At 42.2% G+C, this 12,466-nt stretch overlaps 1 protein-coding gene across 2 annotated transcripts in view; it reads left to right on the top strand.

The window, feature by feature from the left end:
* Positions 1-1,750: 1,750 nt before the first annotated feature.
* MPP4 (MAGUK p55 scaffold protein 4) overlaps positions 1,751-12,466 on the top strand; it is a 34,561-nt gene continuing 23,845 nt past the window's right edge. For both annotated transcript variants that reach the window (XM_010971841.3, XM_074364170.1), the window contains exons 1-8: positions 1,751-1,838; positions 3,186-3,307; positions 5,488-5,565; positions 7,688-7,768; positions 8,924-9,055; positions 9,708-9,789; positions 10,969-11,054; positions 12,265-12,336. In XM_010971841.3, the coding sequence (XP_010970143.2) occupies positions 1,751-1,838; positions 3,186-3,307; positions 5,488-5,565; positions 7,688-7,768; positions 8,924-9,055; positions 9,708-9,789; positions 10,969-11,054; positions 12,265-12,336 (741 nt within the window). The remainder of the gene's footprint in view (positions 1,839-3,185; positions 3,308-5,487; positions 5,566-7,687; positions 7,769-8,923; positions 9,056-9,707; positions 9,790-10,968; positions 11,055-12,264; positions 12,337-12,466) is intronic.

Genomic DNA, 12,466 nt, shown 5'->3' on the forward strand with positions numbered 1-12,466 from the left:
TGTCAGTGCCTGATCCATATCTCCTTGGTCCTTACCACTTTTGGTGCACTCTGGACCAATTTCCAACTCCCAACACCTGCACATTCTATCGGAAAGTATGCATGTAGCACGCTGGAAGGGCCAGAAGTAATGCTCTCTGGGAAAAACCCTTAACCAATGTCTGGCAGCACTGGAATATAAATATCCCCATGCGCTTGTCCCTTGTTCCTCCATAGGATTAAGCTCCACACTGTCCACAGTGGTTACTTGCTTGATAACACATTTTACTGACTTTTTCCCTTTGCCTTGCCTTATTACCCTGTTCCCCTACTAGTGTTCTAGGATCACTTTCAAAACAAATCACCTCTCTAGAATCCTTGCTTTGTGTCTGATTCTGGGAGAACTCAAACTAAAACATTTATTTGCACACAACTTAAAAAAATCCATATACATAGCACCCTCATAATAATAATAGAGATAAATTAAATGTAGCTGATAAGACATTATTTCAATATGTAGATAAGAGATATCACTGAACCAAAAGATACAATGAAGTAACACGTTTGTACCTGTAAAAGAATCCATCAGGAATGCAGCAACTTTGAATGCAGACACAGATACAGCCATAGGCTGATAGTGTTGTGTTGCAATGATGTGTTATATACTGTGAGCAGCTTTGCCATTAATGACATGATTTTCTGAAACAGTAAACTTGATAAAGTCCATGTAAAACAAATTCATTCTTCAATTATGGTAGTAGAATTCCAGAAAATTGAATGTCTATTAAAACTGTGCAAAAATACTTCAAGTTTACATGTAAAGAGAAGTTGGGTTTTAGGCTCAGATAATTATAAGGTTTTTTTTTTTTTTTTCTTTTTCCAGCAGCATGAAAGTCCAATGGGACATGTGAAAGTCATACAGGGCCTGAGGTGATTTCCTATTTTGTAGAGCAACTTCTGTCAAACTTCCTCAAAAAGGAGTGAGCATGTTCCCTTTGCTCTTGTTTTCTTAATTCCCATCCTGCTGGCTGAAATGTAGAAGTGGTGGCTGGAGCTTGGAAGCAGGAAGATAAAGACCACATCACACCCCAGAATGGCAGAACAGTAGCTGCAGGGAGCCCATTCTCTGAGAATTTCATAGAGCAAGGCTGCCTTTCTAGCCCTGGACTGTCTCTGTCTCTGGACTTTTACATGAGCAAAATATAAACTCCTACTCTGTTAAGCCACTATTATTTTGGGTTTCTGATTTTTTTTTTTTAAACTAAATCTACATAAAGCAATAGATAAAATAAACCCTAAGAATCTCCTCAGCAGTAACCCAAAACATTGGTGACTGTGATCAGATCAGTGCCATGAAGAACTATAGGTCCAACGAGAGGGAACAGGGACCTAAATGGAATCGGGCTCTAATGATGATTAAGTCAACTAGGCAAAGAGGTGGAAAATAAACAAATATAACATTATCTGTCACTTGTTTAAAAAAAAAAAAAAAGAGGGGAGTAGAGGAATGTTTTATGAAACAGTAAATTCTTGCTCACCCAGCTGGGGATGGTTCATTTAAAGAGGAAGCACCACAGGGCAAATCTGTTTTACTTGGTGTGGATTCTGATGCGTATGTAGCACAGAGCTTGACTTGCTCAATAAATGCTGTTGGAAATATATTCCCATGTATGTATTAAGAGCTGTGGGGCCAGCGTGATGGAACGGGCTATATGCTGTTTGTCAATCTGCTCCCTAGCTCTGAATTCCTTCTGAAAGCTTGGGCAGAGAGGATGATACAGTCAGACAAAGGAGCAGATTCGCCGGACAAAAAGGATGAGAAGGACAAGGCACTTTCTGCGGCAGCCAATCCAGAGAATGGTATGTGGTGCCAGATTCCTTTTCCAGGCCGGAAAGGCAATATAATAGCACTCTAAATATGTGATCAAATTTAGGGGTAGAAACTCTGTTAGATTTACTGTGATTTCTATAAGGAACTTGTCATATACTTTGAACTGTGCTATTGCATCTATTAGTGATAAGTCTAGATTTGCAAATACTAACTACTGTATATAAAAATAGATAAAAACCAAATTTATTCTGTATAGCACATGGAATAATATTCAATATATTGTAATAACCCTTAATGAAAATGAATATATGTGTGTGTATATATATATATACATATATATATATATATATATATATGTGTGTGTGTGTATGTGTGTGACTGGGACATTATGCTGTACACCAGAATTTGACACATTGTAACTGACTATACTTAAAAAAATTTTTTTTAAGTCTAAGCAATTTTCAAGGCAGGAAAGAAAGAAATGGACACAGCGGATTCAGAAACTTTTTTCCCCTACCCTATAATGTTTTACTTCAACTTAAAACTTCACAACTTGTTCACATTCAAAATATCACTGCAACAAATAGAATTTCTATGAAAATACTTGTAAAAACAATCCAGCATTCACTAAAATCTGTTAAGTCCCTTTAGTCAGTGGAATCCTGAGATTTGTATTAAAAACCTATTAGAGATAAACAAATTTCTACTGTATAGCACAGGCAACTATATTCAATATCTTGTGGTTAACCTATAATGAAAACGAATATGAGAAGGAATATATGTATGTATATGTATGACTGAAACATTACACTATGCACCAGAAATTGACACAGCATTGTAAACTAACTAAACTTCAATAAAAAGAATGCAAATTTAAAATTTTTAAATAAATTTTAAAATAAATTTTAAAAAACCTGTTAGGAGAGCTCTATAAGAATTTTCAGAAAGGGTAAAGACAAATGACTCTATGTTTGAATTAGAGGAGGAGACTCGGAAAACAGCTAGATAATTTTGGCATAAACCAGAAGCTGGTAAGATTGGGGAAGGGAAAACACTACTGCTCCCATAAAATCTTACATCTGTATGCTATGGTCTATTACTTCATCTAATATTAGCATCAAGCGTGTGGGAAAGCTAGAATATTCTCATTTTGCCACAAGGGAACCAGGTTCCAGAGAATTGGGTGGCTTTCTGAGGTTCACACAATAAGTGAGAGAACGGGGCTGGAAGGCAGAGTTTGGGGCCTCAAATTCAGTGTCCCCTCCTCTCCTCGTGAGCCCCTGGAACGTCCCAGCTGTTCAAATTGTCTTCATATTTATACCTGCCTTTCTCTCCACCCCACTTGCCACCCCATCCCTGCCCTCTCCCATCTCTAGGTATCTCCCAAATCCTGAGGCTTGTGCTACAGGAGCTGAATCTGTTCTACAGCCGAGATGTGAACGGAGTGTGTCTCCTGTACGACCTCCTCCACTCCCCATGGCTGCGGGCCCTGCTCAAGGTGAGCGATCTGTCTCACAGAAGCCCTTAGCCTTGGGAACAGAACCTACTCATCCGACAGGGTCACTTGTCTGTTGGCAGGAAATTTCAACTTAGAAAAAGTTCCCAGGAGGCAATCCTCAGATAAGAGCTACAAACCCCCTTAGCTTGGAAAGGGATTTACTTGAATGGAAAATAATAAGGCAGTGCCTCTCTCTGCTGCCCCCAACTCCTCTTCTTCCAGAGGCCCCTGGATCACAAAGCAGCTGCCACAAATGACTATCGGCAGTGTCTTTACAGCTGTCTACAACCCTCTGTCCTTGAGGACAACTCAGGACAAATAAAAATGCTTTTAAAAGTTATTCCTCTTGGTTTTTACAAATTACAAAATGAGATATCTACTGTTCTGTTTAGGTATTTCAAGTTTTCTTACTCTGAAGATTTCTTCTTTTTTTAAAAATTTGGCTAAAACTTCATATACAGATACAACAGCATCTGACTATAATTTTGTTCTTCTGAACAAATGTTATTATCAAGAAAGATACTTTTGAAGTTATTTTGGGGGGATATGTTTCCTTCAGTTAAGTGTGAAATGTGGACAGCCTTATAATGCATGTTAATATTTATATTTATATTTATATTTTTTAAAATAAGAGAACAGGGTCAACATATTTAGCATAAGCAAAGATGTACTCCTCACAGCACTGGTTTTAAAACACCTAATTTCTTTATCCATTCATCCTTCCATTGCTGGACACAGAGTTTTTTCCCCATGTCTTGGCTTTTGTAAACATGGGGTGCAGATATCTTTCTGAGACAGTGATTTCATTTCACTCTCACTATATACTCAGAAGTGGGATGGCCAATGAGATATTATTCAGCCGTAAAAGAGAAGGAAATCCTCCCTTTCGCAACAGCTTGGATGGACCTCAGGGCATTATGCTAAATGAAATAAGCCAGAGAAAGACAAATACTGTGTGATCTCATTGCATGTGGAATCTGAAAATGTGGAGCTCATAGAAGCAGAGAGTAGAGTAGCGGTTGCCAAGGGCTGGAGCTGGGGATGAAGGGAGGATTTTGGTCAAAAGGTACAAACTTCAAGTTATAAGATGAAAAAGTTCTGGGATCTAACATACAGCATGGTGACTATATTTAACAATATTGTTTTATATGCTAAGAGAGTAGATCTTAAATGTTATCATGACACACACACAATATAGTAATTATGTGAATTGGTAGACGTATTAACTAAACTTATTGTTCTTATCATTTTGCAACATACACGTGTATCAAATCAACATATTGTACACCTTAGATTTATGCAGTGTTCTATGTCAATTATATCTCAATAAACCTGAGGGGGAAATGACCTGATTTCTACCAGGCACTTTCTCCTCCTGGGATTGGCTAAAACAGGAGTTTAAATGTCACTCAAGACGTTGCCCTTGCTACCATGGGTAGGCAGCTTGTGCTTTGTGCTCCCTGAATCCATCCATCAGCCTTAATCCTGTCCAGGTAAACTTGAGCGTGGGCACTGAGGTAGAGCAAGGAAGCACCAGATCTGGGTCAGAAAGATGGGGCTGAGCTGGCCTCCTGGGCCTCATTTGTCCATCTGTAAGAGAAACTGGATTCCTAAAATAGGATGAAGGGCTGCACTGCAGAGGCTCAACCCTGGATCCTGGTACGGAAGACAATTCCTAAGGGTCACCAGAGACAAAGTTGGAATTTTTATAATTGGAGAATTAAGGGAGGAAAGGAAACAAACACAAGATGAGCATAGAGCATTAAGCAGGTACTGTGTGTCCAACCTCTCATTCAGTTCCCCGGGGAACCCTGATCCCATAGCTCCTGCCCTGTGCCGCTGCCCAGCCTGGAAGTTCCCAGAGGTCTCTGGCCCCAGATCTCTATTGGTCTCAAGCTTAGATACCCCACTCTAATTTAGTTTAACAAGAGCAAGAGTTTGAGTTTCTTTTTATCAGTGATATTGGTTGGGGAAGATCAATTTCTGGCGGCAGCCAGTAATTAAGCCTCTGAAGCATTAGAGCCACCAACCTTGAGCTCATTTCTCTTGGACACCTAGAGACACCCCATGAAAGGCCCAGCACATGCTACTCAGCTGCTTGTGCCATTGCGTGGGCTGCTTCTCCCCTCGGCGACCTTCCCTTGGTGTGGCGTTCATTCTCTCCTCGTTGCCCTCTGCAGGTTTATGACTCCCTCCAGGAATTCAAAGAAAAGAAGCTCGTTCCTGCTGCACCCCACGCACAGGCGTTGTCCTCGGAGGTGAGGTGATTTTTCATCCAGAGAATAGGAGAGCTTTAATGTGATGTCTTTTCACTCACAGTGCTAGTTTAAAGGCTCCAACAGAAAAGTCTAATTGGTGATTGTGCATCGAGTAAGTGTTTCTAACTGAGCTTTAATAGAAGAGAATTGGCATGCTGTCTCCCCAAATTAAAGTGAAACAAAACAAAACATATTTTTAGCATGTGTCCATTTCTCTTTCTCCCTAAACCGTGGACCCTATGGAAATGGTAATGTTGTTCTGTTAATGATCTTCAAATTTACTTCTCGAGGCTGGGCTCCTGCCCTGAACTGCAGACTCTTTCCTCCAACTGCCTGCTTCCCGTCTTACTCAGGTGTCCTCAAACTTAACATGTCCCAAACTGAGATCCTAATCGTCCCCACCCCCAAAGCCACTCATGTCCCAGCCTTTTCTATCTCAGTAAGGACATCTTTTTTCTTGGAGTACTGAAGCCAGAATCTTTGGGGTCACCTTTGATTTTCTCTTTCTCTCATACTCACACCCAATCCTGTCAGCTCTAGTTTCAAAATCTGTCGAGAATCTCACCACCTCTGCTGTGCCAAATTATATAAGCCATCGTCGTCTCACACGGATAATTGTGATTTAGCCTCCTCCCCGGACTCCTGCTTCTGCTCTTGCTCCCCTGTGGCGTATCCTGTATCCTAACACAGTAGCCAAAAAGATGCTCTTTGAAGATGAGTCACATCAAAGTTCTCACACAGCCAAACAATGTAGCCCCTGTTCCCCTTTGACATGACCCTCACCAGTCTCTCCCTTGTTCCCTCTGCTCCAGCCAGATGAACTACTTGTGGTTGTTTGAATCAGATGTGCTCCTGCCACAGGCCCTTTGCACTTGCTACTCACTAAGTCAGAAATGCTCTTGCCCATCTATTCATGCTAGTTGCTTCCGCATCTCCTTCTGGTCTCCACCCAAATGTCACCTTCTTACTGAGGCTTTCCCTGGTCACTTCATCTAAAATTGCAGTCCCCCCCCCCAGCATTCCCTGTCCACCTTCCCTGTTTTACTTTTCTTCTTAACTCTTTTCACCATCAAATAAAACTATTTCTTTTCCTTATATATTTTATTTATTGTCTGTGTTTCTTCATGACACTATAAACTCTGTGAGAATGGAGATTTTTGTCTGCCTTTTCACTGCTGTATTTACATCACTCTAAACAGTGTCTAGCACATCATAGATGGTCAATCTGTAGTTGCTGAGTGGTTGAATAAATGCAATCCATTTTGTCTTTGTTTATTGCCTAAACTGTAATAAAAGAAATAGGAAAAAAAAAAAGGAAAAAAGAAAAAACTTTTAACCTCAACTCCAGTAACTAATAACTTGGATTATTTTCAGTTTTTCACAGGGAAACACACACTTGAATTTTATTCAGTTGCAACCCTAGTGGGTTGAGGAGAACTTGGTGAACTGCTTGTTTTCATTTCCCTGTGTGTAATGGTGCTTGACTGCTGAAGATTCATGGAGCTGGAGAAAGCCTTGGAAGGTCTACGCCCTGTCAGGAAGCAGGTCTACACTGAAACTACAGCAAAGAGATCGGAGTTTATGCTGTTTAGCACTTTTTTTTGTTGAAACAAACATTAAAATTGCGACTCAAATCATAAGCCCTAAAATATAAATTACTGTTCCCATTTTCCAGTAGAAGAATAGAGCATCTCATAGAATTAAACTCCCTGAGTTCTCCAGGCAATTGAGCCTGTCCTTGGAGAACTCAGATACCTTAACCTGCCCGTAAAGCATTCATATTAGCAAACAGCCGTTTTAGAGCCACTAGAGGGCTTTTGCCTTAGTATATAAGATATTACAAAATTATGTTAATTCCTCTTCCAAGCCTGGGATGTGCCCGACTGGGGCACTGTGGTTTAGATATACCTCAAATCTTGGATTCTACCAGCTGTCATAAATATTAATGAATAAGGAAAGATTCTAAGCCCTGACTTTACAGATGAAAAAGAAGTCTTCAGTAACAGCTTTTCTTAGGTCAATACCATGCTCACCAGTATATCTGTTATCCAACCTAGGTGATGGTAACTGGGTGATGAAGATTTTTTTTAAAATTCACAATGTATGTTTTTCCATCAACCAGGTAGTGAAGATATTACGTGAAACCTCCAAGTGTCCTGAGATCCAAGAGCTGAGACAGATCCTCCAGTCTCCACACTTTAAGGCAAGTGCTTGCTAAAATGGACATATCTGGCACATAGACAAAGTTGGAAAGAAGTAAATGTGCTAGAAAATGTGCTCTCTGAATAGATGTTCTATTACTGTATGTGGGTGACCAACAGAGTGTACCTAAAGATGTGGGACTCAGATGTGACTGGCTTAATGTTGTCACGGAGCCAAGCCTGACGTATATATGAGGAGGCACCCAGAACTTCTCATGGTGTCTTGTCCGTCCCACCCGCCCCCTGCCCCCCCCCACCACAAAGCTAAGCTATTGTTCCTCTAAAATCCAATATCAGGGGTGGGCGATCAGGGTAGTATATGTCCCTTCCAACTGTGGAATATTTTAAGTTTTGGAAAAAGTGTGTGAAGGTATTTGGAAAATACACTATAATGATGACTAGCTCTGTGAGGGGGTCTATGAAGAATATCTGACTGCAGAACAGAAACCTATCTCTCAGTATTTATTGATTTGAGATCAGTTTATCAACACGTTAGAACTTTAAGAGAATGTCTGTATTGGGAGCAATGGAATTTATGAGTCAAAAGTTTTAGTCCACAAGATAAACCTAGAGAACTTACTCTGAGTGCCAATGAAGCTCTGTCCACGAATCTCAGACAGAGCTGTAGAATGACTACTCCCCCACTCCATGAAATGATGTGTAACCTAGCGGTCTGCTGGAAGGCACTATCATGTCCTAATGCAGGGAACTGCTGTTCCTCATTCTGTTTCACATGAGTCCATGGGTGTCACTGACAAATCAAACCAACAAGATGTTTTGATCCCTCATTCCACCTTAATTAGGAAAACTATTACAAAAGTTGTTTTGTGGTTCGAGTTCATAGGAGCACCATGGATCACATGGGTTTCCAGGGAATGAGAACGTGACAGTATACATTTTATCAGAAACGAAAGAATATATTATGTGTTGCTTAACCTCTCTGTCCCTTGTTTCCTTACCTGTAAACTGGGGACAATACACATACTCGCCTCAGGGTTATTGTGAAGACTGAGTTAATCCACATAAAATGCTGAGAAGTATGCCTGGCACGCATGTGTTGGTGGTTGTTGTGTGTCTTGCACAGACTGAGTCACCATCTCCTAGATGGGTGTGTGCTGTGTGTGACGTTAATTCACCTTTTCCTTCTCTGTCCCCAGGCCTTGCTCAGCGCCCACGACACTGTGGCCCAGAAAGACTTTGAACCCCTCCTCCCCCCACTGCCAGACAACATCCCTGAGAGCGAGGAGGCAATGAGGATTGTTTGTTTGGTGAAAAACCAACAGCCCCTGGTAAGGAAATCATTTTGTCTTTTCATTTAGAATTATACCAGGGCTAATTATGAACTCCAGGGTTACTTGGGCAATATTCTTGTCCATGGGCACAGATATAGTTTGAGACACTCAGAAAATGTGAGAGGAAACCCATGGTAATAATGACTAAATTGTATCTTAATGAATTTTGCCTGTGGTTTCAAACACATCACATGTTGTAATGTTTGCACTAGGAAAGATTTCTGCTTAGTGTTTTTCTTTTTGAAAGAGCTGTGAGAAAGAAGACTTTTTATTTTATTTCATTATTTGGCTCTCTGACACGCACACATATTTCACTCAGTTCTAAGGCATTGGCCTAAGTCTTTTCCTTTATTGGAGGGAAGCTGAGGAAGGCAGTAATTTAATTTTCTAAGAATAGTCCCTCTGATTAGGTTGTAATTGTGGGAGTTTTCTCTGTCTTTGGAAGCATCTAAATATTCTTTGATGTTTATTTGGCTGGGTAGAGACTTTGGCGGGCGAAGGTGGAATGGCCTGTCATTTTTGACGGTGGCGTGGTATGGCGCTGGTTGGTATGAATACCCTCATCTGAAAGAGCAGGGTGACACTGAGGGAAGCCCCAGAAAAGTGGTCATGTTAGGTACAAAGGGGTTCCACTGTGCTCTCTCCCCAGGGAGCTACCATCAAACGCCACGAGATGACAGGGGACATCCTGGTGGCCAGAGTCATCCACGGCGGGCTGGCCGACAGGAGTGGTGAGCTGGAGTAGCAGGGTGCGAGCGTGACCAGGAAAGTAGGAAACCCTTGCCTGTTTAATATTCCCAGGGAAACCCCTTTCCTAACTATGGTCGAGGCTTTAATGAGTTCTATTGCTCGTTCACTAAGAAGAAAGAAAGAAACATCCCAGAGAAGCCCCATTTTACCTTCTGCATTGAGACCCTCTGTTCTAGGCACCATATCACTGTTCTTTCACTTTACATTCCCATGGCAACCTAACAAGCTAAGTATTATGCCATTTTATGGATGAGGAAGCTGAGGCTCAAAGAGATTGAATGACTCATCTGCTCAAGGTTACACAATTTGAGTCAGAATTCAAGTCCAGGTCTGCCTCACTCTATACTCTCAATTTTCACTCTTCACTTGTCCTTCTGCTTTCAAACAGGCATAGCTCTTCCCCGTCTTCAAATGCCTTTTGCACTTGCCTTTTCTACCAGGAAATCGAATTCCCTTCCTTTCACCGCTGTGCTTCTGAAATGACTTGTTCTGTGCCTGCTGTCCCGTGTCCTCACTGCTCACCGCCCCAGAAACCTGCTGCAGGATTTGTAGCCGAACATTCTTAAAAAAACCACCCAGGGACGTCCTAGTCCCTAAGTCCACTGGCCCTTCCTTCAGCCTCGGTTTTATTTTTGCTTCTCTAGCACATTTGATGTTGCTGACAGTACCTTTCTTGAAATTTTCATCATTCTTGGGTTTTGTTCCCTGATATTGGCCTGCTTCTTGTCCCCACTGTCTTACCTCATATTTCTCAGCCTTAACCCCCAAGTGTCTCCACATTTTCTCTTTTGAAGAATACCCTCCCCTACCCCATTTGCATTTCATTCACCATTTTACTCACAACTCTGACATCTTTATTTTTAGTATTGTCTTCTTACCGGTGTTCCAGTTCCCTTTCACAACATCAGACTAGCAAAAATAAAAGTATCACCATCAGCTAATACCCAATGTCGGTGAAGAGGTGGAAAATGCAGTTCGCATGCACTTTGCTGATGCTGTAAATTGGAATAACCAGTGTGCTTTATTATTATTATTTTACAAAAAGATTTAAAATGTCAATGCTTGGGTTAGTGAACTTGTTAAGTAGCTTTGGGGTAGCTACCCCCATTTTTTGTGAATTCCTTTGTACCCTTCTTTGTTTTGTGTTCCTGTTTGCCTAGGGCTGTTGTATGCTGGAGACAAACTGGTGGAAGTGAATGGAGTTTCGGTTGAAGGACTGGACCCTGAGCAAGTGATCCATATTTTGGTAAGAGTCTCCTCCTGGCCTTCTTCACGCACATTCAGCTGTTTCTGTGCAGTGAGACTGCGGAGGAGATTCTGAACTTGAGCAAAAAATCCTTGCTCCCCTAACATTTGAATATGGTTTCCTTGAGGAAGCTCTGTGGTAGAAGAGAAGTCACCAGAGGGCAGCATACAGGGAGGGGGACATCCTTGCTGGTCGCTCCTCCATTGTCCTCGTGGTTGGAATGGGGATTTATGACCCCATTATATGAGCCTTTGGTCTCTTTTTGGTCACCATTCCCATCCTTCAAACCATTGCCTGAGTCACAGTCCAGCTGTCATCAGTCATAGCAGCACCCCCCCCAATACACCCCCATGTGGGGCCCAGGGTCGTTTACTATATGCCACATAGACCAGACTGGGCTCTTGTGGGGAGTGCTAGATTTTCATAGATGTCCCCTGGGGACTGAGATGAGAGGTTGGTATTATTATAAGGAGTATAACAAGCACCTAAATATTTTGCAAACCGCGGGTGCAAGGTTCTGTGTGGCACACAAGATACTGCAGCAGGAGCTTGGGGTCTGTCAACCACAGACCACGTGCCTCCACCTTAGCCCTTCCGGTGCCAGCTGTGGGGTTGCCAGCGGAGTGAGATCGTGGAATTCCTGAGTGAGACCGAGATCTTTCTTGTTAATGTCTGGATCTCCCATGCCTGTCACGGTGTTGTAACAGAGGATTCTTAACTTCCCCTTCAGGCTAAGAGGCTCTCTGTCTCCTCCATGATTAGCTTGGAAGCTTGTCATTCCCCCCAGAAGACTTGGGAGCCCCTCATCATCTTCCCCATCAGACTGGGCTGCCTGGTGCAGAAACAAGTGTTCAGGAAAGACAGGCTGACTGAGATTCCAGGAGGGGAAGTCAGACCGCGAGCTTCTCTCCTTCCCACAGAGCCTGTGGGAAGAAGGCCTTGCTAAGTGGGGTGTCCTGGGGGCAGCAAGAGGCCAGGCCTTAGTGTGGGTTTAACAGACCGGTGATCCTGGAAGCCCCACAGTGGGGCAGAAGCGGAGCTCAGTTTCATCCTAATGTCTGTTTCTGGGCAGTGATATTCATCTGTTGAACCCTTGTCAAAGCCCCTGCGGGAGATGTCAGCATCTGACCTGCACACAATGAGTTGTAACTCCAACTGCCAAACCCAGCAAACTCTGCAATTTGTCATTCTTCCCCCTGACATTTTCTAGGCCATGTCTCGTGGCACAATCATGTTCAAGGTGGTTCCAGTTTCTGACCCTCCTGTTAACAGCCAGAAGATGGTAAGAACCGGCTGAGCCTTCACACCCACCCTGAGTAAATCCTCCAATAACAATAATAGTGAAAAAATACTTTGCATCTTATTACTAGCGTCTATAACGTGTTGAACTTTTTTCAATACCGTGTTGCATG

This window comes from Camelus bactrianus, chromosome 5 (genome assembly GCF_048773025.1).
Source record: "Camelus bactrianus isolate YW-2024 breed Bactrian camel chromosome 5, ASM4877302v1, whole genome shotgun sequence".
Classification (NCBI taxonomy): Eukaryota; Metazoa; Chordata; class Mammalia; order Artiodactyla; family Camelidae; genus Camelus; species Camelus bactrianus.